Here is a 27,082-nt window from a genome sequence, read left to right on the forward strand (position 1 = left end):
CTTTCATATATTGGCGTGTTCTCTTTATCTGCTCTATATCAATTGTTCAAAACCAATTACTATGTACTCCAGTAATAAGGCAGAAATGTTCAATATAAAATAGAGAAAAAAGGAAGGAAGGAGCTAGGAAAGGATAAAAAAAGATGATGTGGTTTTACAGAAGCAAAGAAAAGATTCAAAAAGAAAGGAATAAATCAGGGGGGTGTCAAAGAAGGAACAGTGAAAGATGGAAGAATGGAAATTAAAATCTAGCATACAGTATAATCAAAATCTATTGTAGTAACTAGATGAAACCTATTTTGGCCTAGCTAACAGCTCAGATGGAAGTCAACAATGCCAACAATAAGAAAAAGTAAATTCTGTTTCCTATGTTATTCTTATTCTCATCCTCTCTCTTGTACTAAAAATGTATGGTCTAATATACGTATATGCAGTGATAGTCTCCTATGTGTTTCTATATATTTATGTATATATTCATATATAGGAACAAATAGAATTCAGTGTCCTATATATAGTTAGAAAACTAACAGCTCTTTAACCAGGCAAATGATTCTTTTTTTCTTTTTTTTATGCTTCAGACTTAAAATGAAAAAAAAAATCCCTAAATTGCTACTCACTGAAGCCTGACAGGCATAAACTGCTCAGAAGGTTCTGTTCATTGGTTTTGTATGGCGTATTGTGTATCTGTCTTCTAAGAAACCTTTTTCAATAAAGTATACATTTTTTACAGGATGCATGGAAGTATTACTAAATGCCTATAACATGAACATTTCAATTGTGCCCAGCATGAATATTTTTCTCTCATATTTAACCTAAAAAATACAGGTAATAGGACAGTATTAACACAACTAGATAACAATTTTTTTTAAAATTGTGCATTCATCTATGCATTCATAAGCATTTAAAAACGCAGCGCCCTTCTTCTTACCAAACAGAATAATACTGGCATTGCTGTGCCCAAGTAGATTCTTTGCCATACACGTGTAGTTTCCATAGTCCTGTTCTGAAATGTTGAGGAATGTAACACGTGAAATGGTCTCTCGGTTCTCTACTTTGACCCCCCTCCAAGAATCACTTAGCCTGATAAAAACAGAATATACTAAATGTTAGATGGCATTGTTATGAATACTTTTTGATTATTTACTACTGGTGCATTGCAAAGTTTAAAATAATGAATCAAAATACCAGTGATTTTTAAAACTGTATTAATTTACATCAGTTTGGCTCTAAACTGCAAATGCCCTGGCTGTGATTTAATACCTATTGGTTAAACTTAAGGGTGTTCCATGATAATAAAAATAACAATACTGTGGTTTCCTTCCCAGAATACCCTCTCCTATAAACAAAAGAGTAGCAAACTGAAATTCATTTATTCCATATTTAGAATAAACATGTAAGAGGGGTGTAATACTCCATCCACTATAATTATGTTTCTACTTTTACTCTTTAAATGTATTGTTTACATGTTATATATATGAATATAAAAATTATATGAATACAAAATATACAGAAATTATTTTAAAAAAATATTCTGTATTATACAGGAACCGTGATACAAGCCACAGCTTTTGTAGCAATTATCTCTTAGAACTGCTGTAAATCTGTGGAGAAATCCATGCCACTTCTAAAGAGTTTTGTCTAAACAATGATGTACAATTCAGCAGTAAAGAACATGACATGTGAGCCATCTAAAGAGAATTTTTTTTCAGACAAAGAGGCCTTCTCCCTAGGCACCACTATTTATCCACATATGGAACTACATCATAGAGACTGCAGTGAATTTGTAGATATATGGAATTAAAGTCTGATTAGAACTGGCTATAGGCAGAAGTAAATTAGTTAGTGGTAACAATCAAGATCCTCTTGAGATATTATATTGATCATAATAAACACTTTTTTCAGGTCACATATTAAGTTTACAAATGAACTTTGCAATACCACCTTTGATGAACATATTGCCTACTGTATATCACTGACAAAAGTTTTAAAACAGCACAATGTGTACCCAAAGACATGATCACTGAATCAGGATGAGTACAGGTCAATATTTTTACCAGTAGCTTTTGGCTTCACTACCTTTTGTCTTCCTTGTACCAGAAGAAGTCGGCTGCAGGTACAGCAGAGGCTTCACATTGCAAAATACCTTGATGGCCCAGGGGAGCCCCGATATTCTGTGCATCCAGAATGTATGGTGGGTCTATAAAGAGATGTACACAACTCAGCATATTAAGAACTACAAATTAGAATTTATCTAAGAACAAAACTATAATCAAGAAGGCTGTAACACTTTTAACACTTGACATTTTGTTATTAAAGGTCATTGACTTTTGTCATTAAATAGCAACATTCCAGGAATATCACCCCAAATCACCCACATTTATAAATGTATAGGTAACCTCTATCTATTAAAGTATCACACGATTTGTTTAACTATGCTAAAGTTTGAGTTAATAAAAAATCTGGTTTAATTCTATATAGATTTATAAGAACTTTTTCTAGTTGTTTTAGGCAAAAGTGTAAAGAGAGCAGTAAAAAGTATTTATATATGTAGTAGGATATAATCAATACAAACAATGGCAAACTGTTCAGTCTTTTACATACCCTTGTAGAAGCAAGGACAGCAAGGTAGACAAAAGTGGGCAGGTGAAATAAATTCAGATAATTAATGTGTAATGTCCTGACATTATACTGTACATCAGATACAAAAACAAGGTGATCCTTTCAAAAGTGAATTTAACCCACGGCGGAGGCAGAGGTCTGACCTAAGTCAGAGATTTAAATTAATTCTATAAGCGAAAGAAAAAAAGAACCCCAATTGCCTCCCACTCGTACCGCTGTACGAGTGGGAGGCAATTGGGGTTCTTTTTTTCTTTCGTTTATAGAATTATACTGTACATAGTACAGTATAGTCTAAAATTATAGCCAGAGTTTAAGTTGTGGAGAAAGAAATGCCCACTCTGAAATCAACATGGAATTCACTTTGAATTCCGACAAATCTAATTTGATTCAACATGCTCATTTTCTCTCAGGCTTTTATAAGTTTGATAAATACACATTTTGAACACATTTTGCCCATTTGCATTTCATTCATCATACAATTTCTATTTTCCTGGAACATGGCTTTTATTCCATAGCCATGCATAGATTTTTGGTTACTGGTCCAGATCGATGCATTTTAATTTAGTTTTTGCTTTTAAGAGCTGTTGATCTTTATTCCTTTGAACTTTCCTTCAAAGAAGCATACTTTTTCCTATTTACCTTGGTGCTATGGTCTTGTTTTGTTCATGTTAAGTATCTAGTTTCTCCAGTACAGAATTGATTGCACAGAGATAAAACATCAAGACAATATTATAAAGCAATTGGAAAGACATGGCCTGTAAACTGTCCTTTGCATCAAGGCATAAACCCCACTGTTCTATTCTGCCCCCAGTAACACTGGACAGCTAAACTATGTTTTCTGCATAAGACATCAAGCTTGCCTAGGCAAATCTGGTTATTTCTGCTTCGGCAAGTCAAGTATTTGCTATTCTTAAACGTCATTCAACAACATCAAAATTCATATATCAAAAAAGAAGCAGAGAGCTCAATTCACTGGACTGTATTATAACCTTACCTCTGTCAATGGTGGTCTGGGTGCTCATGCCCCAGACCTTCAGCATAAGGTAGTAAGCCATTGATTCTACATTGAGGTTTCAGATTGGTGCCTGCCTGTCAAAATTCAACTGAAATCTGTTTCACAAAAAAAGCCCCACAAAATACCATAGCCTGGACAATTGGGATTTTTGTTGACAGGACATTAATATATATGAAGATAATTTAGATTCCAATGATTCTACAATATTAATAACTGTTCCAAGTAAAAAAAAACTGTTTTCATTATTTTTGTTTAGTTTGTATTTATTTGTAGTATCTTCTTCATCTAAAATATGAATGTAGAATCTACAACATAACAAAGCTTCATGGCATTTATTAAACCAGTCTTAAATGCTTATTCCTTTCTTTCAATTTAATTTCTCTTATCATATGATTAATGTACAGATTTCATAAGTAATAAAAAATAAAGTATAACCTGGAACTAGTCTACTTTTTAATTTTTTGCATTGACTGTGGCTTCTTAACCACTAGAAACATTCTTCTTAAGCATAATGAGATGCTTAGGTACACCCATGTTTCTAAGGACATCATTTTACATAGATGACAACTGAAAACTGTTGGTTCTTTTCCACAGTTTTTTCAATAAAGGGTTCTAGACTACATTAAGGGGCAGATTTATCAAGGGTCGAATTTCAAAGTTGAAAATAATTAGACCATCAAATTTAAATACTTCAAATTCAGATTTGGTAATCCTGCGATCGAATCGAACGATTCCAGCGATCGATCTAAGTATTTTTGTTCAATCAACAATAGTTTGTAGAAGGTCCCCATAGGCTAACATAGCACTTCGGCAGGTTTAATTTGGCGAACTATTGAAGTCGAAGTTTTTTTTAAAGAGACAGTACTTTGATTATCGAATATTCAAACTATTTTTACTTTGAATCTAAGTCGAAGTAAATTCAAAGTAGTATCCTATTCGATGGTAAAAAAGTATCAACAAAAATTACTTTGAATTTTGAATTATTTTACTTCGAAAATTCCCTCGTTTTCACTTCAACCCTTGATAAATCTGCCCCTTAATGGTCTTTACAATAAGCTTATTGGCATGCAGCATAAAGCATATTGTACAATAGTTTTCACACATTACCAGATCTTCTTTATTTGTTACTATTCACATCTGTAGACCATTCAGTGTTTTTTCAGATTTACTGGCATAAATTGGCCTGCTCTTTCTTCAGTTTGTATCATAGGCAGCATAAGATGTTTTTGTTGGGGGGGCAGATAAGAAAGGACAGGCTGCATACCACTGCAACATTTTTGACCATGCCCATTTCTGTGGCCACACCCTTTAGACCCCATCCACTTTAATGTGTGCTTTCACAGAAATTACCAGAAAACCAACCTGTAGCAGTGGCGGCAACATGTATAATACCCCCAGAACTCAAATCAAAATGGCACAGTGGCAATTCCATGTATAAATACCCCTAGAATTCATAGCAGGATGGCACAGTGGCTATTTCATGTATAAATATCCCCAGAACTCATAGCAGATGGCACAGAGGCAATCCCATGTAAAATACCCACAGAGGTTAAAATTCAGAATGGCTGAGGCAAGTTTAGAGTTAATGCATTACATTACTGTGGGAGAAAAGAAAGAGCTGCACAATAGGGAACTGTAAATAAACACCACTACCAAGTAAGCAGTAATAAATCTGGAGGAGTTATACTTACAAGCGTTTTCTCTCTGTACTGATAATTTGGAAGGGGGGGATGGGAAATCTGATGAGTTGTGAGGGATTAGAATTTCTTACACAGGAGCAGAGGAGTTCTAGTCCTCTATATAACTTTACACTCATTTGCCAAATAGTTTTACTCACAATTAACTGTTAATTTAACCCTTCGGACATCTGGAGCTGAGACATCATTGGATGCACTGCATTCATAAATTCCAGACTGTTCCCTTGTGATTCCTGTGATTTCTAGGTATTCATCTTCGCTTAAAAACCCCCTTGCTGCAAAAGAATGAAAAAAATGTTAGATAATGCATGACCAACAGTAGCTTTGTTGAACAACCTCTCATCACAGCTTTAGTAATTCAAAAGTGATTTGGCCCAAAAATGCATCCCTGTCAAATGTTTCATTACACCCTAACCTCTCAAAATAGGCTGGCTGTAAGCCTCTAGGTTATGACTCTGAATGATAAAACTATACCTGTGCTATTGAAGAGGCAGTTCTGAATGCATAGTTTGCCACAGGGATCATCTGCATGTCTCCACCCATAGCTAATTCACTAGACATATGAATATATCCTGTTTTAAGAAGGATTTAATTGCATTTATTGAACAATGAGGATGTTTCATCTCCTTTTAGCAACTTCATCCTAGCCTGAAGTTTGGATTTATAGATCTCAACTTCAAGGCTGTATTAATGGTATTAAACCAGCAATTCTTGATGAATAGGGGGTACAAGTAGTCATTTGCATGTTTTCATCAGCAATTCTTTAAGTGTAAGGAAATTATATATTTTATAATAATTATTAAGTCAATGTTTTATTTGTATTAATACCTCTAGTTTTAAGAAATTTAACTTAAATTCTGGCCATAATTTCATAATTTATCAGCTGTAGTCATATGACTACTTCTTTCTGTTAAAGGAAAACTATACCCTCAAAATGAACACTTAAGCAACAGATAGTTTACATCATATTAAGTGGCATATTAAAGAATCTTAACAAACTGGTTTATATATTTAACAGGGTTTTACATATGAGCTTTTTTATGCAATATATTTTTATAGAGACCTACATTGTTTGGGGGGTATAGTTTTCCTTTAAGAAATACAAAAAACGAGAACATTGAGCAATATAAAATATGATCAGTCTATATTGTCTTGAGTACACATGAAGCACACTGGCATCAAAGTTGTACAACCTACTGGAAAGTTTAAAAAATAGTTAATGAGATCAGAGGCAAGGGGCATATGATCTGGTTATTAAACGGTTTGTTTATTAAAGTTTAAAGATTCATTTTCTACCATCTCATGTCTTTCAAAAATAGCTCTGGGAGGGGGGGTCGCAGACTCTGTAACTATTCTAAGCTGATACGTTTATTGATACATTTCTTATCTTTGGCCGTGCTGAGCTGGATCCTTGAGTTTCATTAAAAGCTGTTAATACAATAGTTGCTTAAATTCCACAGATGCTGCTGAGAAATGTAGCAACTAATGTAGCAACAGTAACAGTTCATATTCTGCACCTGGATTACTGATCTGCCAGACTGAAACTCCAGAGACAAAAACATTCAATTTTGGACAAAAGGTAAAAAATATAAGCAATTAGAAAGCAATTAAAAAGTCTTTATTTCTGGTGAACAAACTGAAAACAACTCAAATGAAAAAAGTGTTTGGAAGGTAACCTACAGTATATATAGTGTAGGTGCAGGCTGTAAATATTCCATTCAATTTCAAGACATATATAATCTAACCTTGACAAAACATATCGGGCCTCTTCAACTACAAGCTGCTTGGCAAAACCAAAATGGGTCAGTATTTCACTGATGCTTCAGATTTTAGTCTATATTTTCTACACACAGCAACAGTAGCAAAAGAGGAAACAATGAGATTACCATCAACTAATTGATATTTAAGGCAATATGACATTCTTACTTCATTGTCACCTAGTTTCTTGGTTTAATAGATTGAATAATCGGCAGTGGATTCTTCAGGGAGGCCAGATTAAGCAATTTATTGTTTGGAAAAATGGAACACAGCCAGAAGGAATTTTAGAAGGGAAAGTGGCTCGATTTTCATGCGTGATGAGTGTAGGTCAAGCAAATTATTTGCATTTAGCTGTTTCAAAGGTTAGTTGGAACACACTAGAAAGGAATAGGTTAATATTTTGCTGCCTCTATCCCTCCCTTTCCTTTATTGCATGCCAGATGCAACTAGATAATTCTGGTAAGAGCTTGGAGTAGCTAGGAAGTAGGAGATGTTCTTGTGCTAAAAAAAGAAAGGACTGAAAAAATATCTTTGCCGTTTACTATTTCGGGAGTCACATTCTTTTGCATTTCATTTTAGTTCAGTAACTAATGTATGCAGTGGTAAACAGATTTTCTGATGGTGTTATTTAAACCTGCTGTATCCAGTGAACAAGTTGCACGTGAAACTAATGCTGCTTAATGGATATAATGGGACACAGCCATCACAAGGTTATCGTTTCATTTTATGTTTTACTGTCCTGTAATAAAATCAGCATAATAATGTCATTTTGCCTAAACTGATCAGTCCTTCAAACTATAGATTTATTGATGGTTGGATGATAACCAGGATGATCACAGTTGCTAGGTCAACAAATCATTGTGCTGCTTGTTTACTAACATAGCTGCTAACACACACCACAGTTATAAGCATGAACCAATCAATAATTAGTTATGATCAGTCTACTACAAATTAGAAAATGAAAGCAAAGATCTGATTTGTTATCAGTCATTTACATAATTGTGAATCACTATAAAACAGTATGCTAGTTATTAGCTCCAATAATATACAGGTATTCGCTCCATGGTTAGTTTGCCATTAACTGAAAGAAATTAAGGGGCAGATTTACCTAGGGTCGAATATCGAGGGTTAATTAACCCTCGATATTCTACTGTTGAATGTAAATCCTTTGACTTCGAATATCGAAGTCGAAGGATTTACCGCAAATAGCTTGATCGAACGCAGCTGGAGTTTGAAACATTAGAGGGATGTAAAAGCAAAAATAAAATCCAATAGGAATCTCTACACAGTCGCCGACTGCTCTATAGGGAAACAAACAAAGCTGCTTGAGTTCTGGGAATTAAGGTGGGGAGGGCTTCCCCCTGCTGTTCAAAAGTATGATGGTTTCCCAGCTAGGGACCATTTCCTATCTGCACCAGTCAGAGCAAGTAAAACAAGGTGGAATTTTACTGCATACTGTCAGGTTTCTAATAAAAACAGCACACATTTTTTAATATAAGCATATTGGAGAAAGTAAAAATGGGACTTTATTTTTTGGCTTTACGTCACCTTTAAAACATTTTCATCTTTTTGGTACCACTGTTCCTTTAATACAGTGAGAAATTGACTATAACTGTATTGATGTTCCAACCTGAAAACATCATAAAACAGCGATAGCATCTTACTAACCTTCTAGTAGGGTTGGCATTATTATAAAATTATAACTTATACACAATAAAAACAATGATATCATAAAACAGTAGTTCAAAAATGAGATTTTTTTATTGAAAGCTTATAAAAAAGGCATCTAAGAAATGAATTTATGTAAATTAATATTAATATCTAAAATAATCCATAACTGGTTTTCTTGAATATATTTGAGCAACCAGCTAAACACGCTTGCATCACTGAAACACAAAGGCAAAGCACAGCACAAGTTCATATGCAATACATGTGCAACAAGGCTGCCAATTTTTCTTTTTGTGAACAGAATGGTAGAGCTATTGCTGCCATCTGAAATGTTTAGAAGGCCAGCAAATTGTACTAAAAAGCACAGCTATCTGACAGCACATTCGAGTAGAGAAAAAAGCAGATACACAGCTCTAACCATAGCCGCTTCTATACATAATATGCATTGAAATCATTGGTATGGCCAAACACTTATTGTTTGTACAGACCAGGTGCAACAGGAAACACGTTTTTCTTACTTTGTACAGTTATGCTCAGCCTGGTGAGTTCTAAAAGCTATAATTAACAGTTTGGCATTCTATATTTATAGTGTTCATTTTCCACTAACCTTAGATCAAAAAAACTAAATTAAAGGTTGACATACACTTAGCAGGCCAGTGTTATTTTTATTGACCAGCACTACATGTGTCTTGTGCTGTCACTGGTTGAGTGTGTTAATGCCTCCTATGAAGTTACCTATGTGTAACTGGTATTGAGAAATATACAGAAAGTGGCAGGTGCTGTATCTTTTTGCAGACCACTGTGGACCAGCTGTGGAATGAACAGTACAATATCCATATCAGCTAATCAGAAGGATAACCTAAATATTGTAATATTCATGTAATACTAAGAACCCCAAAACAAGGTAATGCTAGATAAATGCAACCACAACTATTGACTGTTCATTCACTCAACTGCCCTCAGTCACACTTTTGGACATAAACAAGCACAAGCTATAGTTAAGTAGTACAGGGGCTAATATAGAAAAAAAAACCATGGGAATTAATGACATAATGTTGCCAACTGAGATGTTTATTGTTCTTCTAGCTTCAGAAGGAAGGGATGAAATGTAATATATTTAACGTAGTAATTCCATGTACTTTCTACTTCTGAACCAAACACTCTTTTAATAGTGAAATGCAATATACCTGAAATTTATATGTAGGAACGTCTTCCCTTTTACAACTGCTGAAAAGAAAAACATGCTTTGCATGCCACGGCTTACATCTCTCTGCTGGAGATGACTGCTGAGAGACATCCATTAATTTATTATTATCTATTATTTATAGGGTGCAATTGTCTCCTGCAGTGTTGTACAGTGTAAATGGTATTCATATAAAACAAAACAATCACAGCTCATCAAACAATATTTACAAAGTAGCAGGCCAGCTACAAAAAGTATTAGGCTTGAAAAATGTTTTGAACAAAGGCCCTGTTGTCACATAGTACAGTTCTGCAAGAAATCCAGTTTGGGTTTATATTAGAAACATAGGTTATTCTGCATGGTGATTCTTCAATATCATCAAGCATACCTTTCTTAATATGTATGCTTTAAATAGACACAATTAGCTACCAAATCATTAAACATGAAGAAAGCTTGCTGGTTATAAACAAGAAATACTGTACAGCAACTGTTAAATGAAGCATATCACAGGCACAGTGGTGCTATTGTTTTAATATGTATTGTGTCTTCATTGTTGTCATTATCTGCATATAGTGCATTCATAATATTACTTCAAACATGGCAAAATATGATGTGTAGTCCCCCAAAGCGCCCATGTTATTATCTTTAGTGATGGGCGAATTTATTCGCCAGGCGCGAATTCGCGGCGAATTTGCGCGATTCGCCGCCAGCGAATAAATACGCGAAACACCCGAGAAAATTCGTGGCAAAAAATCGCCGGCGTCAAATTTTTTTTTTCGAAAAAACGGACGCTGGCGCCAAAAACGGGCGCCGGCGTCGAAAAAACGGGCGCCGGCGTCAAAAACGAGACGTCGGCGCGATTTCGTGAATTTTTCGCCGTTTCACGAATTTCGTGCGAAATTGGCGAATTTTTCGGCGAAGCGAAACGGCGCAAATTCGCCCATCACTAATTATCTTGTGTGTGAGGCTATTATTTATACTCTGTTTAATGCATTCATACTGACAAGAGGAGACTTAAAGGGATTCTGTCATGATTTTTATGGTGTACTTTTTTATTACTAAATTACACTCTCTACATTGCAAAAAATTCATTGTACCACTTAGGAGGCACATTTATCAAGGGTCGAATTTCATATTCATGTGAGTTTTTTAATACTCCCTTAAATTCGATTGAATTTGAAATTCGACTTGTATTAGTAAAATTGAATTGTAAAAATGCAGATGAATTTAAATTACCTGAAAACTCAAATCAAATTCATCTGAATTCGATCAAACTCAATTCGAGTTTTTTATCTGAAAAAAACTCGAATGTCAGGATGGCTGCAAACATCTCAAAATTGCTCAATGGACCTCTCCCATTGACTTATACAGCAATTCTACAGGTTTTAGGTGGCGAATAGTCGAATTTGAATTCTTAAATGGCCTGAGTATGATAAATCTTAAAAATTTGCATCGAGTTTGGATAATTCCCTAGTCAAATTTGACAGTTCTGACCATAACATTTTTGAAAATTCTTATTCTAATTTTCTATACGACCCTTAATAAATCTGGGCTTTATGTTATTCTACAACCTATAAATGTATGTTTTAGTTATAATATTGGTATGTAGGCAGCCCACTCAGGTCATTGTGGCTGATCCTGTGCTTTCATTGAGAGCAGTTCAGAATGGAAGCTCAGAAAAGCTATTGTTTCTCCTACTAATGAAACTAGAGGAGTTGCGGCTGGGCTTGGGTGGTTTACTATTGAGTGCCATTCTCATATCTACCATTAGTTGTGGCATGGGAGCATTTTTAGCAATGCAGGTGGCAGGTATCCTGTTACCTTCCCATAGTATTGTTGATAGGCTGCTTGGGAGTAGGGGAAGAGAGGGGTGACATTTATCCAACTTGCAGTGCAGCAGTAAAGAAGTACTGTATATCAGAGCACAAATCACATGATTTTGGGCACTTGCGAATCTAAAAACATGTCTCGTACCACATCAAATTTCAAAATTAAATATTAAAAAATCTGTTTGCTCTTTCAGAATACTTATTTCCATGCAGAATTCTGCCAAAGGAATGCTAAAAACTTAAGTATGTTTTCCCATAACATAAATCATTTAAAATATGGGCTGTAGAATGTAATGTGTGCTACACTTCATGATGGAACTAAAACCATTGCAAAATACGCTCCTTGTATTGCAAGCATTCGTATCCCTATAAACCCCACATTGTGATTAGTCTGCAATTAATTGAAAAAGTTTTTCTGATACATTATTTAAAGGGATTCTGTCATGATTTTTAAGGTGTAGTTTTTATTTCTAAATTACACTGTTTACACTGCAAATAATTCACTCTATCATGATTTTTTTAGTTGCCTGGTCATGTGCTTTCAGAAAGAGCCAGCACTTCAGTTTCTCCAACTCACTGCAACCGAAGGTGTCACAGTAGGACAGAGATTTTTACTATTGAGTGCTAACCTACTGAGGGAAGGGGGGTGATATCATTCCAACTTGCAGTGCAGTAGTAAAGAATGACTGAGGTTTATCAGACCGCATGAATGGGGGTACTGGGAAACTGACAATATGTCTAGCCCCATGTCAGATTTGAAAATTAAATATAAAAAATCAGTTTTTTCTTTTGAAAAAAATTGATTTTAGTGCAGAAGTCTGCTGCAACAGCTCTATTAACTGATCTATTTAAATTCATACTATCTCATGTATATAACTACAAGTGAAAAGTGAACTTAGATAAAAGGGATAATACAATTGTAGTGATATTATGATAGTATAAGGCCAGAAGGGGGTTCCTAAAGGGTTGCATAATAATGTTATAACAAAATTTGCACCAGGTATAAAAAACAAAAACCAGTGTAGTGCAGTAAATACTTGCACCCTTTAGAACCCATGCAGGGTTGTTTTGTTTTGAGCATATTACACTGATGGTAAAAACTATGCCCTGCATTGTGCACTATATTTGAAATCTGTTTCAAAGCTGAATACAGCAATGCAAATGTAAAAGCACATTTTGTACTAAACACCAGCTCTTCATTTGTTTTGTATTTTTGTGGCTCCACCACCAGCTGTCTTTGCACTCAGATTTGTGAGATAAAGGCAATGTTAATGTCTAGAGAAATGTTTAACCTCATTTTTTTTTCGGTTATTCATCTGCTAAGGTACAGTAAGAAGCTTTTAAAAGGGATGTATGGTCAAAAATTAAAATCCCCAAACCCCAAATGCAACTCAAAATCGGCTCATGAAAAATAATTAATTGCAATTTGAAAAAGGCTTCTATTTATTTCCCAAAGGCAAAGGGGGATTTTAATTTTTGACCATACATCCCATTTAAAGAGAGGTGCCTATAACAAGACATATAACTGAATACAGGATCCATCATTCTGTAATTAAAAAAAAAAAAACACAGTTGATCTCTGTACATGGCAGTAGCTGTTATCAATCTTTAGTTTTCAGTACACTTAAATATACCAGACAAGGACAATATAATAGTGAATGAACATTTCTAAAACGGGAAATCTATCAGAGTTTTATTTAAAATTAACATAATCATTTATAAGATAAGAAGAACAGGGAGACCTGTCTCCTTATTATAAGATATTTCATATCGTACTGTGAGCCTGTGGTGGCACTCTACGGCTTTCTTTGTGTTAGTTTCACCTGCAGTAGGCAAGTTGGTGTCTCACATTATAAGAAGAGATGAATGGCTGTGAAAGCCCATTAAGCTAGCATAAATCACATGTAATTCAAAAGTAAACCCCAATGTTAGATTGCAGCATGGCTTAATTAACTTATCAAGAGCAACAAAGTCTACAGCTGAGTGTCTCAGTGGGCCATTTAACTCTCTGCATGAAAGAGGAGGAGGTATATGGATGTGTGTGTGTGTATAGAAAAAACATGGAGGAGCACACCCTACAACTTGTTTAGCAACTTGCCCGGTGCTGGTAAATAAGATAAATAAAGTGACATAGTACTGAACTCAACGGGAAAAGTTATAGTAACATTGAAATATGACCCTCACACACAAATGGTGGTGTTGCAGTTACTCCCATTTAAAAACTCCAAATATTGGAAATAGGAAATTATATGAACATTTCCACATAAAAATGATTCCAATTTCAACAATCTTAACCCCAAAAAAATAAAATAACATGGTCTAACATTACAAAATGTAAGGTAAAGGTCAATCAACTATCTGTTTAGGTGTTTCTCTCTCAATAACTAAATAATCTAATTGAACTATGTAATATATCCATCTTTATATAAGTAAATAGTGTCTGAATTCTAGGTTAAGGGAGGGAGGAAGAGAGAGAGAGAAAGAGAGCAAAACGTTTTTTGAAGGTTACGCTAAATCAAAAACTCTGCATATGCATAAGAAATAGCATCAAGATTTTGTCAACATTCTGCCATTTGTTTATGGATGATTAACATATTCTTGTCTTTTTTTTACAGACCAACAACCAAAGAAAACAACCACAAAAATGCAACTTGGCAAAAAATAATAGCACATCTTCTAACACTTGGACAATGGATGGTGTTTCAAGTGACACACCTAATCCACCAGAAACAGGAATGCCAATTGTTCATCATACTGAAAATGTAAGAGAGGATCGTGTTGTCATACACTAACCATCTTTTGACCATCTAGCTGGCCAACAACACACCTATATAGTGTTTATGGTGCAACAATATATAACATATACAGTATGCTGGTAATAACCCAACAACAACACCACCACTTTATGAGGTTCCAACAGCTAGACATCATGATCCTTTTTTACACAATTACCATCTATATCCTTCTTCCAATGTGTCTCCTTATATGTGGCCTACACAAAGGCCTTTTTTGCAACAATTGATGCCCACAACAGCAATGTCCACTCCAAATTCAACAAATACTTTAAATACTGAAAAAGCAAACACTGCATTAGAACAAAATAATCCAATAGCTTTATTGAGTGTTTGTACAAGCCCAAATATTGACGTTGTTGATAATTCAACAATCTTAAGTGAAAAAAGGTAGACAATACAAGTCATCCTGTAAGTGAAGTAGAATGTGAGCAAGAAGAAGTGCAATCACACGATGATGCTGAATTTTCAGAGGAGTCAGAGAATAATCAAGAACCATCAGAAGATAACCATTCTGAAGGTGCGCTGGGTCAATTCCATGTATCAGATCAGGTATTCCAATCTTTCAAAAATTCCTATGTGAAAACACAAATAAGATGCCATAATGATATGGTGAATTTGCAGCATATGAGAAATAGAGATATTTTTAAATTACATTTGAAGTTAGTAAGAATGGAAAATAAGAATTATGATTTGGTCACAACACTGAAAAGAATGGAGCACAATCAAACTGAACTCCTCAAGCAAAATTTGACCATACAACAACCAGGGTCAGAACGAGAGGTAGGCAGAAGATGGGGGGGGTGCTGAGCAGGTACCTGTTCAAGATTCTTCTGCCTACCCCTACTCCAGATTCACCCCCCCTCTGTTGCTTGCTCCTCAGTCCCTGCCTCCCTCCCTCCCCTGTCCATCCCTCCCTCCCCTGTCCATCCCTCCCCTGTCTGTCCCCGCCCTCCCCTGTCCATCCTTCCCCTGGCCCAAACTGCCCGTTTCCCCTTCTTGCACCTACGTTATTGTGCACGCACGCGTACACACGCACAGGGGGCGGGGCTAGCTGACCAGGTTGCCAGCAATACCTGTTTGAAATCAGGTGTTCATTGGCAGATATTGCTTTATCAATGTGAAAGCTTGTAGAAAACACTAAAAAAAGCTCTGATTTAACTCCTATATCTAGTACCGACAACAAACCAACCACTCTGAATTGTTATATGACACAATGGCCATAGAAAAACAGATTGTATCAACAAGATTGCCTGTGTTATGCAACCGGCTGAGACAAGAAAAGTGCTATAGCATGTCCGATTTAAAAAAAAAAAGGTAAGAAATAATTGTTAAACATGTATAAAGCCATAGTTATTTTTGGTAAGACTTTATTATTGTTCTGATATGTCTAATTTGTGGATATGGTATTTTGCTTGTAACATTTGCAGCAAAGTGCCTTTTTTATTTGACACCAATGGTCAGGTGTTTGTAAATGGATAGAATTTACAAACATCCACAACAAAAAGCATTCTGTTGTAAGGAATTGTATTTATTTTTTGTAATAAAAATGGTGCCAAAGATTTGTTGTTTTTTGTAACGGTCAATTAAGGGTCAACATTTATTACCCTACACTTTTAACTAATACAGAAGGGTAAATCTAGCTTAAAGTGGACCTGTCACCCAGACACAAAAATCTGTATAATAAAAGTCCTTTTCAAATTAAACATGAAATCCAATTTCTATTTTTTATTTAAGCATTCATAGCTGTTGTAAGCTCATTTAAAAATTTCAGCTGTCAATCAAATATTGTCTGCCCCTCCTCTATGCCCGTGGCATAGAGGCGGGGCAGACAATTACTTTCACTTTCAATTCAGCACTTCTTAGATGTCACTGCTCTCCCCACATTCCCCCAGTTCTCTTTACCATATAATTGTGTGGTCAGGGCATGGGGATGGACATCGGGTCCCCCATTCTGGTGCACAAACAAGATTCTGAGATGATACAAGGCTTTTCTTAATAACAGTGTCCACAAAATGGCTGCTGCCTGCTTGCTATAATTTTGAAATCCCAGACTGAAGGAATCAAGATTTAAATAATTTATATAGTGTAGTTAAAGTTCATATTCCTTGACTAATCTGATAAAATAGGATTTTGAATAATTTTTTTGGGTGACGGGTCCCCTTTAAATGTTAAAAATAAGGTTTACTTACATGTAGTCAAGACTTACTTCCAATTCTATAGAAATGTGCAGATTAAGGAAAAATGTCATTCACAGACAGACATGCGTAGAATGTTGTTTTATAATTGTATATCAAACATATAGCTTTGCTTGTAACCTTAGACTATATGATATGTTACTGAGATGTCTACTTTAACAAGCAGCGTGTTTGAATGAGAGAGTGTAATGTGAATTGGAGAGGGTGTTATAGAAGCAAGATGTTGATAATGTTTCAGTTAACAGCAAAAAGTGCCTTCATGTAAAAAAAGCAATTTTGTGTGGTGGGGACACTAAGAAATGTTTATAATAATGTAATGTGCAAATTATCAAAGTCGAAGGATTTACCGCAAATACTTCGATCGATCAAAGGAAAAATTGTTCGATCAAACGATTGAACGATTTGAAGGATTTTAATCCATCGATCGAAGGATTTTCCTTTGATCAAAAAAAGCTTAGAAACCTTATGGGGAAGGTCCCCATAGGCTAACATTGAAGCTCGGTAGGTTTAAAGTGGCGAAGTAGGTAGTCAAAGTTTTTTTTAAAGAGACAGTACTTTGACCATTTTGATCAAATGGTCGGATAGTCGAATGATTTTTAGTTTGAATTGTTCAAACGAAGTCGAAGTCGTAGTTGAAGGTCGTAGTATTGTATTCGATGGTCGAAGTAACCAAAAAACTTCTAAATTAGAAGTTTTTTTACTTGGAATCCTTACTTGGAATCCTTCACTCCTTAGTAAATGTGCCCGCTAATAAGAATCTCATGTGTGAGAGCATTTTAAATGAACTTACAAGAGAAGTGTCCATGAATGATTTGCTGCCAGACCTTCTTCCAACGTTGGCCTGCATCTGCGGGATGGACAGGAGGATCTTCAGCTTGCTCATCACCTGCAATAGCTTCAGGTAATTGTAGATCCATCCAATAGCTGATAGCTGTCCACTGCAATATGTAAAAAGTGGGCTGCTAAAATGATATCACACACTTTACTAGAGGAATAATGCAGAAGACCCCTCTGAATGGTCCAAACAGCTGAAGCGCATTTTGAGTAAGCCAAATGCAAGCTCAGTGACTTGTCTGGCCTTTGATGTACCTATCTTCACCAGGTGTGTCTAGATTAGCAATTGAAGTAAGCAGTCAGTGTCAACACCCATAACCAGCATCTCCTGAAAAAGATTGGATATATGCTTAAATCAATATAATGAGTTTTAGCATTCTACGTAGATTAAACTTTATAACAATTTTACACTTTACATTGCTCTTTTGGCATCTTTAAGTCTACAACTGCATTTTAGTTTTTGTTAGTGGGGGGACAACTCGTTTTGCCAAAAAAATTACGCCCATAAACTTGTATGGCGGCGTGCGTCCAAAAAAAGTCTATGGGCGTCAAAAAAATTTTTGTCACGCGGCGAAATTGTTTTGACACCCATAGACTTTAATGGCCTAGCGGTGAATTTTTGACGAAACGGGTCAAATTCGCCCATCCCTAGTGTTTAGTAGTAACACATCTCACAAACATCATATAGACATAGGGACTACACACTAAGGATGGATTTTGTCAAAGAATGACTTGTAATATTTCATGTTAATTAATAATTGCTTGGCACTCTTTAAACCAAACGAGTGTGTAATAAGAGTTCTAAGATGTTTGACATGACTAAACTTTGTCAACATATTTAGTATTATATTGAAAGTTGAAACAATACTTACCTACAAGCCAGCCACCACTTAGTTGACCAAATTCAAAATGCCTGTAGACTGATGAATTGCACATTATATAAGAATTGTGTGTGCTTCCGGGGAAGGTGGCAACAACGCATATTTGAATCACAAATGATTTGAGTGTTGATTCAATGAAATGGCTTTCTGTTCAGACATAGAGCTCTCTTTTCACTTGCAGCCACACCTGTCTAGGTATTGGGAAAATTGATAAATAAATGACAGCTTGTAGAACTGTGACTGAGAGAAAGTGGGTTAAGACATGCCACTGACAAGACCTTCTGATGACTAGAAGTTGCCAGATGCCAGAAAATGACAGGTTGCCAATAACTCGGTGAAGCCCGGAACTGCTCTATTTGCAAGTGCCAGAGGATTAATATCATTTTTGATAAGTACCGAGATCCATGAGACACTGGCTATTAAGTTGATATTGTTATGAAAATTTAAGAAATACAAATTAGACAAATAGGTCATATATTTTGAATCAATTATTTTTATTAATGAAATAATTATTGGTGTAGCTGTAAATGCCTTTAAAAAAACTTTACAGCAATAAGGCGCATGTGTGAAAATAGAAGACAGAAAGAGGGCAAAAAGGCTTTAGAGATAGAAGAAAGAGCATTCCCGCCATTTCAAAATGGCGTTGAATTGTGAAAAGTAAGCATTCCCGCTACTTTCAATGGGCCGTTAGAAAGTGAAAACATTGGTAACGGAAAGATATATTGGTTAATGTGATAAATCTTTAGTGCAATGAATTGCATAGTGGACACGAGAAAAATAGCACTTTCACAAAATGTACCATATCGCACTGAATTTGATCGAGTCTTCTAAAAAAGGTTAAACAAAAGAAATATTCCTGTCTGAGCCATTTTATGCAGCAATAACAGCAAAAAGAAAAAGTTGGGGTATCCTTGCCAAATTATATATTTTGGTAATGTTTGGTAAGTAAACTGCAGTAAACATCTACTGCATGCAAATGTGTGTTGCCTATTTGCAGATGTACTGCAAATGCACAGGTATATATTATATTAGAAACTTAGGAACAAATAAACTATTAATTATGGCATGCACAACAGCTGGGGCACCCTTCCAATTGTCTACTGTTTTTAGAGGGACCTCATTAGGCCTTAAAAGCATTAGAAGTTGTCATCTGTTGACAGCTGCAGTGCTGAATACCAGCTCTATTACCAGAAACATTGGGCTGTCACTTAACAAATATGGGCCAATATGTGATTTCTAATACATTTTTGTGCACCATATCAACTTTGTATTAATAGAGAATACAGAAGACCCCTGTAACAATGCACCTTATTACAATAATTACTATTCAGCTGTACTGCCAGTTGATGGTTGATGAAACAGATCGACATAACTTAAGTCTACTAGAAAATCATGTAACCATTAAATAAACCCATTTGGTTGACTTTGCTTCCAATAAGGATTAATTATATCTTAGTTTGAATCAAGTACAAGGTACTGTTTTATTATTACAGAGAAAAGGGAAATCATATTTAAAAATATGAATTATTTGGATAAAATGGTCTATGGAAGACCATTTTATCAGTTAGCAGTTTGTAGCACAACCTTTTACTTTTCTACACCATAGCTTGTGTCATCCACAACACCGCCTTAAAAGTGTGCCATATTTCCAATGTTACAGATCGCTCTATTAGATTGACATTGGACACTGGCAGAGCAGATACACCAATAGCTCAACATTTTCTTACCCATAAACACTCTCTAGCAAGTTTACGGTGTATGTTGATTGATCATGTGCCCATCCCATCACGTGGTGGCAACCATGAGAAACTGTTATTACAGATGGAACTTTATTGGATAAACAGACTGAATACCTTTAACCTAAACAAACTCAATGAACTGGTGTTTTATTCTTCTCTTTTCTGAGTTGATTTTTTTTGGAACAGCATCTGATGAATTGAAGTAGAACATTGTATTTCTAAGTTACTAGGTGGTTCTGCAGTATGTATTTGTATTATCTTTAGTGTAATTTGACTTTATTAGGTGATATTTACCTTTAAAATTATGTTTTAGGTTTGACCACTTTGCTTTGTGGCTGAACTCTTTCTCACTGGGTGTTCCGGTTTTTCTTTCTTACAAGCATGGATGCCATGGTGGCTGGCAGCGGTTATTAACTAGTAAGCTTCCAGTTTGCCTATTAATTAAATATATCATAGTCTTGTTTGAATTTGGCAGAGTCTAATAATTAATTAGTAAGCTTCCAGTTCACCTATTAATTTCAATATATTAAACCCCTTTTTAAGATAACACACTGCCCGCAGGGACTTATTATGAACATCGGGTAATACAATCAATTAGTCGCTCATAGAAAAAACATATAATAACCATTATTAAAGATGTAGTTGTCATTCATCTGTATTACACATACACGTGGAATTTGTTTGTTCATTGCACAGGTGGGATTTTAAGTAATGTATGAATGAAGGGGGAGGTATATGGGGATACACTTTCACTCACGTTTGTGATGTCACAGTAGGTTCGTACCAAACACGGTATTTAACATGATGGATGTATATACATTTTGTACTTTGAAAAATGCAGCGAAACGTCAGTATGTGCCAAATAAAAATGTATTGATCGGTTTTGTTTAATTATATATATAAAGGACCTGCACTCCAATATCAGAGAATCATAATACTTGAACATTCATATTTGTGCATCCAACATTTTGTCCCACATTATTGCCTTTATCCTTGATATATACAGTACTGATACATTTGCGTGTACTTTTTTTTATTCTACTGTACATAATTACACAAATAAAATAGTAATCAAAACATATACGTTTTTAATTAACACTAGAAACTTCATTTTAACTAGTATGTGTAAAGTAAAATCAATAAAATCAACATGATGACTTGGTTTATGCAAAAAAAAAATATCTTGAGATGATTAAATATGCTAAATATTCAGTACATGTCTTGTTTAAGTTTCTCGGTTCTGGGTGTATCTGAGCCATCAGTAATCACACTATGATCACTATAATCTTCATCTAACAAGTCAGAAAATTACACATTGTTTTTCTCAGGAGACTGTGTGCACAGTGATGATATAGATAGTATTTTATTACCATTGAACATATTTCTGACATGTTTATTGGATTGCTAGGTTTAGAGTATATAGCATAAAATTTAAGCAGTCCTTGTACAGTATGTTACATTTAGATCAAAACATAGAGGTTACTGAGTATACAAAGTACCATATTTATTCCAATAATTCAAGTATTTGAAATGTAGACTGTGTCTAGTTGATACTCAAAGTTGTCAATGAGTTTTAAGTTCACTGGCACTCTACGTGTAGTAGAAAAACTGAAAAAACTGTGACTGAAATGTCAAAAAGTTGATGAGTCACAGTGAACCAAACAAAAATTAATGACAGGGCTCAACCCATCTGATCCCACACACTGTTTGGAGAATCTGAATCCATTTTAAGTTCTTTATAGATTTTGTGAAAGGAGTGAGGATAACAAGGTATAACAAGTTCCTCTTCTATTATATTAATACAAACCCATTAGTGGACAAAGCTGTCAGGTTTAAATATCCAGGTTTTAAAGAGCTGCATTGGTATGTAGATGACATCCTCACTCACCGGGTCTCAATAGGCTCACTGTGTGTTTGGCTCATTGGCTCCACACATAGGTGACCAAACTGGACAAAGATTTGCTCATTTGGTGACCTCATCATTTCAGCTCATTTGGCAGATCTTTAAATGTATGGCCAGAACATGGAGTCATCCCAATATCTAGCAGCACTACAACAAGAGTCCTTACAACCCGATACTGCACCTCCCAGAAGTCACCAAACTAACAGATTATTGACCTCTTATCTAAACTAATCCTTATAGGATCTACCCCCCCCATGCTATTCGCCATAACTGAGCTGACTGTTTAAATTGTTATTGTTATGTTTACATTTATTGCCATAATCACTCTACTATCTGCTTCATGGAAATCTGTAACAGTATGTCTTGTGATTTTGCTTTATCACTTCGAATAAAAACAAGTTATAAAAAAAAAAAAATGTATGGCCAGATAAAGCTATGTGCAAAATTTGAGGCTTGCAAAATAGAATGTGCGGTTCCTGCACATACACTTTATGGGGGAATTAGCGTTTGGTAGGCAGGTAAGCAAAGGATTTTGAGCTTAGAGACAGGCACAACAAGGCTTCGGACAAAACACAAGTTTATTTAGCACTGAACATTCCCAACAAAAGGCAACAGAAAATGTTCAGGGTACAGTTCACCAACTTCAAAGCAAAATGTTCAGGGTTTCCCCCCACATTGGGCTCTCACCATCGAGGGAAACTCTCACCTTCTGGAACTTCAGAGCACTCTGGCTTCTCACTCCTGCTGGCTTTCTCTTCTGGGTCTCAGCCTCACTAGCCTCTGCTAGTCCCTTCTCCCCTCCAGGGATTTAGACTCACAGCCTCTTGTTGGCAGCAAAACTCCTTCTGCCAGGCACTGTCTCCCCAGCAGCACCACACTTCCCTCAACTCTGGGATGGAACACAGCCCTATAACTGTAGTTCCTCTCTCAGCTGCCACTTAATTACCTGGCTGAGAGGGACTATTAACCCTACCTGAGCTGCATAAATTAGTCCTAATTAGTGATGGGCGAATTTGCACCTTTTTGGTTCGCCGAAAAATTCAGCGTCTTGTTTTCGACACTGGCTTCCGTTTCGTGAATTTTTCCATTTTTTGATGCCAAAGAATTTTCGCCACAAATTCGCCCTGGCGAATAAATTCGCCCATCACTAGTCCTAATTCTGTAAGACTAAGAACTGTAAGTGTTTCTAAGTGTCTCCAAAACATAATTTTTGCACACACTTATGGAGAATTATATATTTACTTAGTAACTTTCAATGTATGCACAATAAATTAATTTGGCAGTTTCCTTTACATTGAAAATATCTAATATATAATCAAAAACATCTAATACCTAATATATATCATATCTATATATGGAAATGGAACAATAGTATACTGCCTGTTTAAAGGCTATGGAAAGAGTAACAAAGAACAATAGTTCTGGAAAAAGTCCATAGGTCACTGTATAGAGATTTCAGTGGAAAGACTTGTTAGTCACGTGCTTCACATTGTAATCGGACCTGTCCCAGCATTTCAATCATCACAATTCAGCAGTGTTAGTGAGAGAGTCCTGAATTCTGCTGAGGAAATGTGAAAAAGTTTTAAATGGAACAAAATTAAGAAAAGTTTGTATTTTGTGGTATAATTTTATATTTATTATTCCAATACAATGATTATTACATGCAATGGCCAAAAGGCACAACTTTAATAGGAATAATCTTTTATTTGTCTGCCTTTGAATGAGACATTTAGAGGCCCAATTATCAAAATTCATATTTGTGTTTAGTGAAAAACTATTTTCACTAAAACCACAAATGTCAAATCATTTATTTAAAGGAGAAATTTAGCGAAAATGAAAATTTAATATAAGTTTCATCATAATGAAATAAGAAACTTTCTAAATACAATCAATTACAAATTCTGTACCGTTTCTGAAATAATCAAGTTTATCTTCACTATTCCTCTCTCAGCATCTGTTTCTCCTCATTCTGTCTTCATTCAGAAGTTGGGTGTCAGATGTTGTCCGACTAGCGGAATAGATCGAGCCCATCGCAATGTGCCATAACACCCCAAGCCACCCTTCCGACCTTCCACCCTTCCGCCTGTTCACCCACCAGTCTCTGCAGATAAACCGTCCCTGCCTAACAATTTTAAAATAATTATAAGAAGTGCCACATTGCGATGGGCTTGATCTATTCCGCTAGTCGGACAACAGTGCTCAGATTTTCGGGCCAAATGTAATGGAAGGGTGGTGTGGGAGGAAACTGCATATGATACCGGAAGGTTTGCGCCTCCATTGATCACCCTGCCACTCTCCTACAGCTACGGTATAGGAAGTGGCCGCGAAAAGGTCTGGGAGGGGATAGGAGACTGGGCTCAATAATCCCTCCTCGATGCAATTTTACTTGAGCTGACATTAAGGTCAATCTTAACTTCATACACATGTACAGTTATTTTGTAAGATAAAACTGTGTGTCGCCACACTCTGGTTTAACTCTATACAAGGTTACAAATTGACCTGTGATACCATTCGGCCCATTCTGTCCACCAACATACCGTGGGTCACCAGTATTTCGCTGCAGTTGAGATAGACGTGGCGAAACAGTTATTACTGTGAATTGAAACCCATACAACTATCTCAATTTCTGAAAACCGTTTATTAGCTGCTGACTTCAAGCCTATTCAGCTTCCGCACCTAACCTTGTTTTTAATCATGTAATATAAACATCTTTTGCTTCATATCAATTTTAGATGGTTAATAGTAAAAGTTAAGTTTTATTTATTTTTCTACCATTGGGACCTCAGATTAAAAGAGTGGGAAGGTGCAATACTATGGGTCATACTTTTTTCTTTTTCTGGTCGATTTTCCATAATCCTTACCATCTTAGTTGCCCTTCTCTGGTCCCTCCCAAATGAAATAATGCCCCATTTGAGCACTGGAGACCAAAACGGTATAGTACATTCTAGATGGGGCCTTACCAATGCTCTGTAAAGTTGAAGAATAACCCCCTCGTCCTGTAAATCTATGTCCCTTTTAATACAGCTCAAGACCTTGTTTGCCCTTTCAGCTGCTGAATGGCCATTAATGCCACCCATTGTTAAACTCCCACCTCCGAATTGACCATGCTTACTGTTATGAGCAATCTAGTTTAAATACATTAGAATTTGATGACCTATAAAAATACTAGTAATGGTACAACAACACAATAAAAAATTGTTGCCTTCTTTAGTTTTATAAATGTCTCTTTAAATAAGTTTATTCACATTGTGCAGATTCAGGCACCAGTTCCTAAATATGACATTTGAGATGGTAAAAACAAAATCTAGAATAAGGTGACCTACATAAAAGAAAAATCTGGCAAAACTGTTACATTGGAAATTAAAGTGAAAGGAGGGTATATAAATCCAAGGGCATATCAGTTTATTCCCTAAAGAACTTTCCATCATTTGGGTTTTACAGATGAGCCAAGGCCCTCCCAGGAGGTTAGATTTCTCCTTCAGGAGATACTTCTATTCCGCAAGGTCAGTGAAGCCTTACAATTCATACTGTAAAGTGCATTGGCTTCAACAGTAAGCCTACTGGAATTATTGCAAGATTTCTGTATATCTCAATTGTCCCCTGATATGGGTCATTTGAAATAGGGTGTGCTCATGTTGCAGAGGTCATTTTCTCAAAAAAGTGTTTATTTGGGTGTAATTACAGACATTTGGGTGTAATTATTTGGGTGTAATTTCAGACATTAATATATTACAGACATGGGATCTGTTGCCAAGAATGTTTGGAACTTGGAGTTTTTCAGAAATCTGAATGACCGTACCTTAAAAATCATTTCAATATTTAAAAAAACTGCACTGTTTTGCTACCAGCATGGAGTCATATTGGCTAAGTTACCATAAACTACAATGTACTGTTGTGTTATTACAGAGAAAATGGAAATTATTTAAAAAAAGATCATAGTATTATGATTTGCAATGAAGTCCAGTATTATCCCTTAATACCCCTTCAAAAAGCTTTCCTAACACTGATGTCAGACTAACTGACCTATAGTTTTACGACCCAGAACGGGATCCCTTTTTAGCGGCACCACATTAGCAATGCGCTCATTCTTCTATGTCCCTCATTTTGATGGACTTTGGTCTTTTTTCAACCGAATCTAACTATGTAACTACTAACTCTGATTTTACTGGAGGCTTTTTATCATAAGAAGAAAATTATACTGTTAAAAATAATATACATATTAATATCATTGTGAGAATACACAACATACCTGCTGGTTCCTATCTACACAATGTTCAGTGTCTGTGTAGCTCTTTTGTGACATTCATTCATACTGTACATAACTGATATACAGTAAATTGTTGTATTTCTAGTCTGAACCAATGTGCACTGCAACATTTTATGTGATACATAGATTTTTATAGCTTCAGTACTGGTAAAATAATATGACGTTCATATCATATCTGATTTATTCACCTTCATTAGACGTTTTTCCTTTAAAAAGGTACTGTACCATTTAATTTGCATCTTTTGGAAGGCTTTATTCTTCACTACTACTGATAAAGTTACATATTGGAAACCAAATGAGACTTTTTTTTACCCAACTGCCTTATAAATTGACTTCTGTACAGTTATCTCTTAAACCACAGCACATAACTTAAAAACTGAACTCAAATTCACTCATTAAATATACATTGATATTTCATAAATTGTTAAAACATATCTACACACATCAAATACTTGTAATCAAAAGAGTATGAAAAAAGCTGAAAAGCTGATATCCTGTCCAACATTAGTCTTCCTTCTGGTGTTTTGATTTGGATAATACATTTTGAAAATTGATTTAAAAATACAGTATATAGTGATGCCGCTTACTTTGTTGTTTGCCATATTCTATCCCTGTAAAAAATAATATTTCTTTCCATTCTTTTTTTCATGTCTATCTGTATGAAAGCAATAATGGGGCAGTTACCAGGAGAAGAGTGCC

At 35.5% G+C, this 27,082-nt stretch overlaps 1 protein-coding gene across 3 annotated transcripts in view; it reads right to left on the bottom strand.

The window, feature by feature from the left end:
• Window positions 1–27,082, bottom strand: part of ntm.S (neurotrimin S homeolog) — a 778,399-nt gene that overhangs the window by 19,178 nt on the left and 732,139 nt on the right. For all 3 annotated transcript variants that reach the window (XM_041571292.1, XM_018227680.2, XM_018227679.2), the window contains exons 5-7: window positions 5,472–5,606; window positions 2,077–2,197; window positions 929–1,080 (exon numbers count right to left, since the gene is read on the bottom strand). In XM_041571292.1, the coding sequence (XP_041427226.1) occupies window positions 929–1,080; window positions 2,077–2,197; window positions 5,472–5,606 (408 nt within the window). The remainder of the gene's footprint in view (window positions 1–928; window positions 1,081–2,076; window positions 2,198–5,471; window positions 5,607–27,082) is intronic.

The sequence above is a fragment of the Xenopus laevis genome, chromosome 7S (genome assembly GCF_017654675.1).
Source record: "Xenopus laevis strain J_2021 chromosome 7S, Xenopus_laevis_v10.1, whole genome shotgun sequence".
NCBI classification, from domain to species: domain Eukaryota; kingdom Metazoa; phylum Chordata; class Amphibia; order Anura; family Pipidae; genus Xenopus; species Xenopus laevis.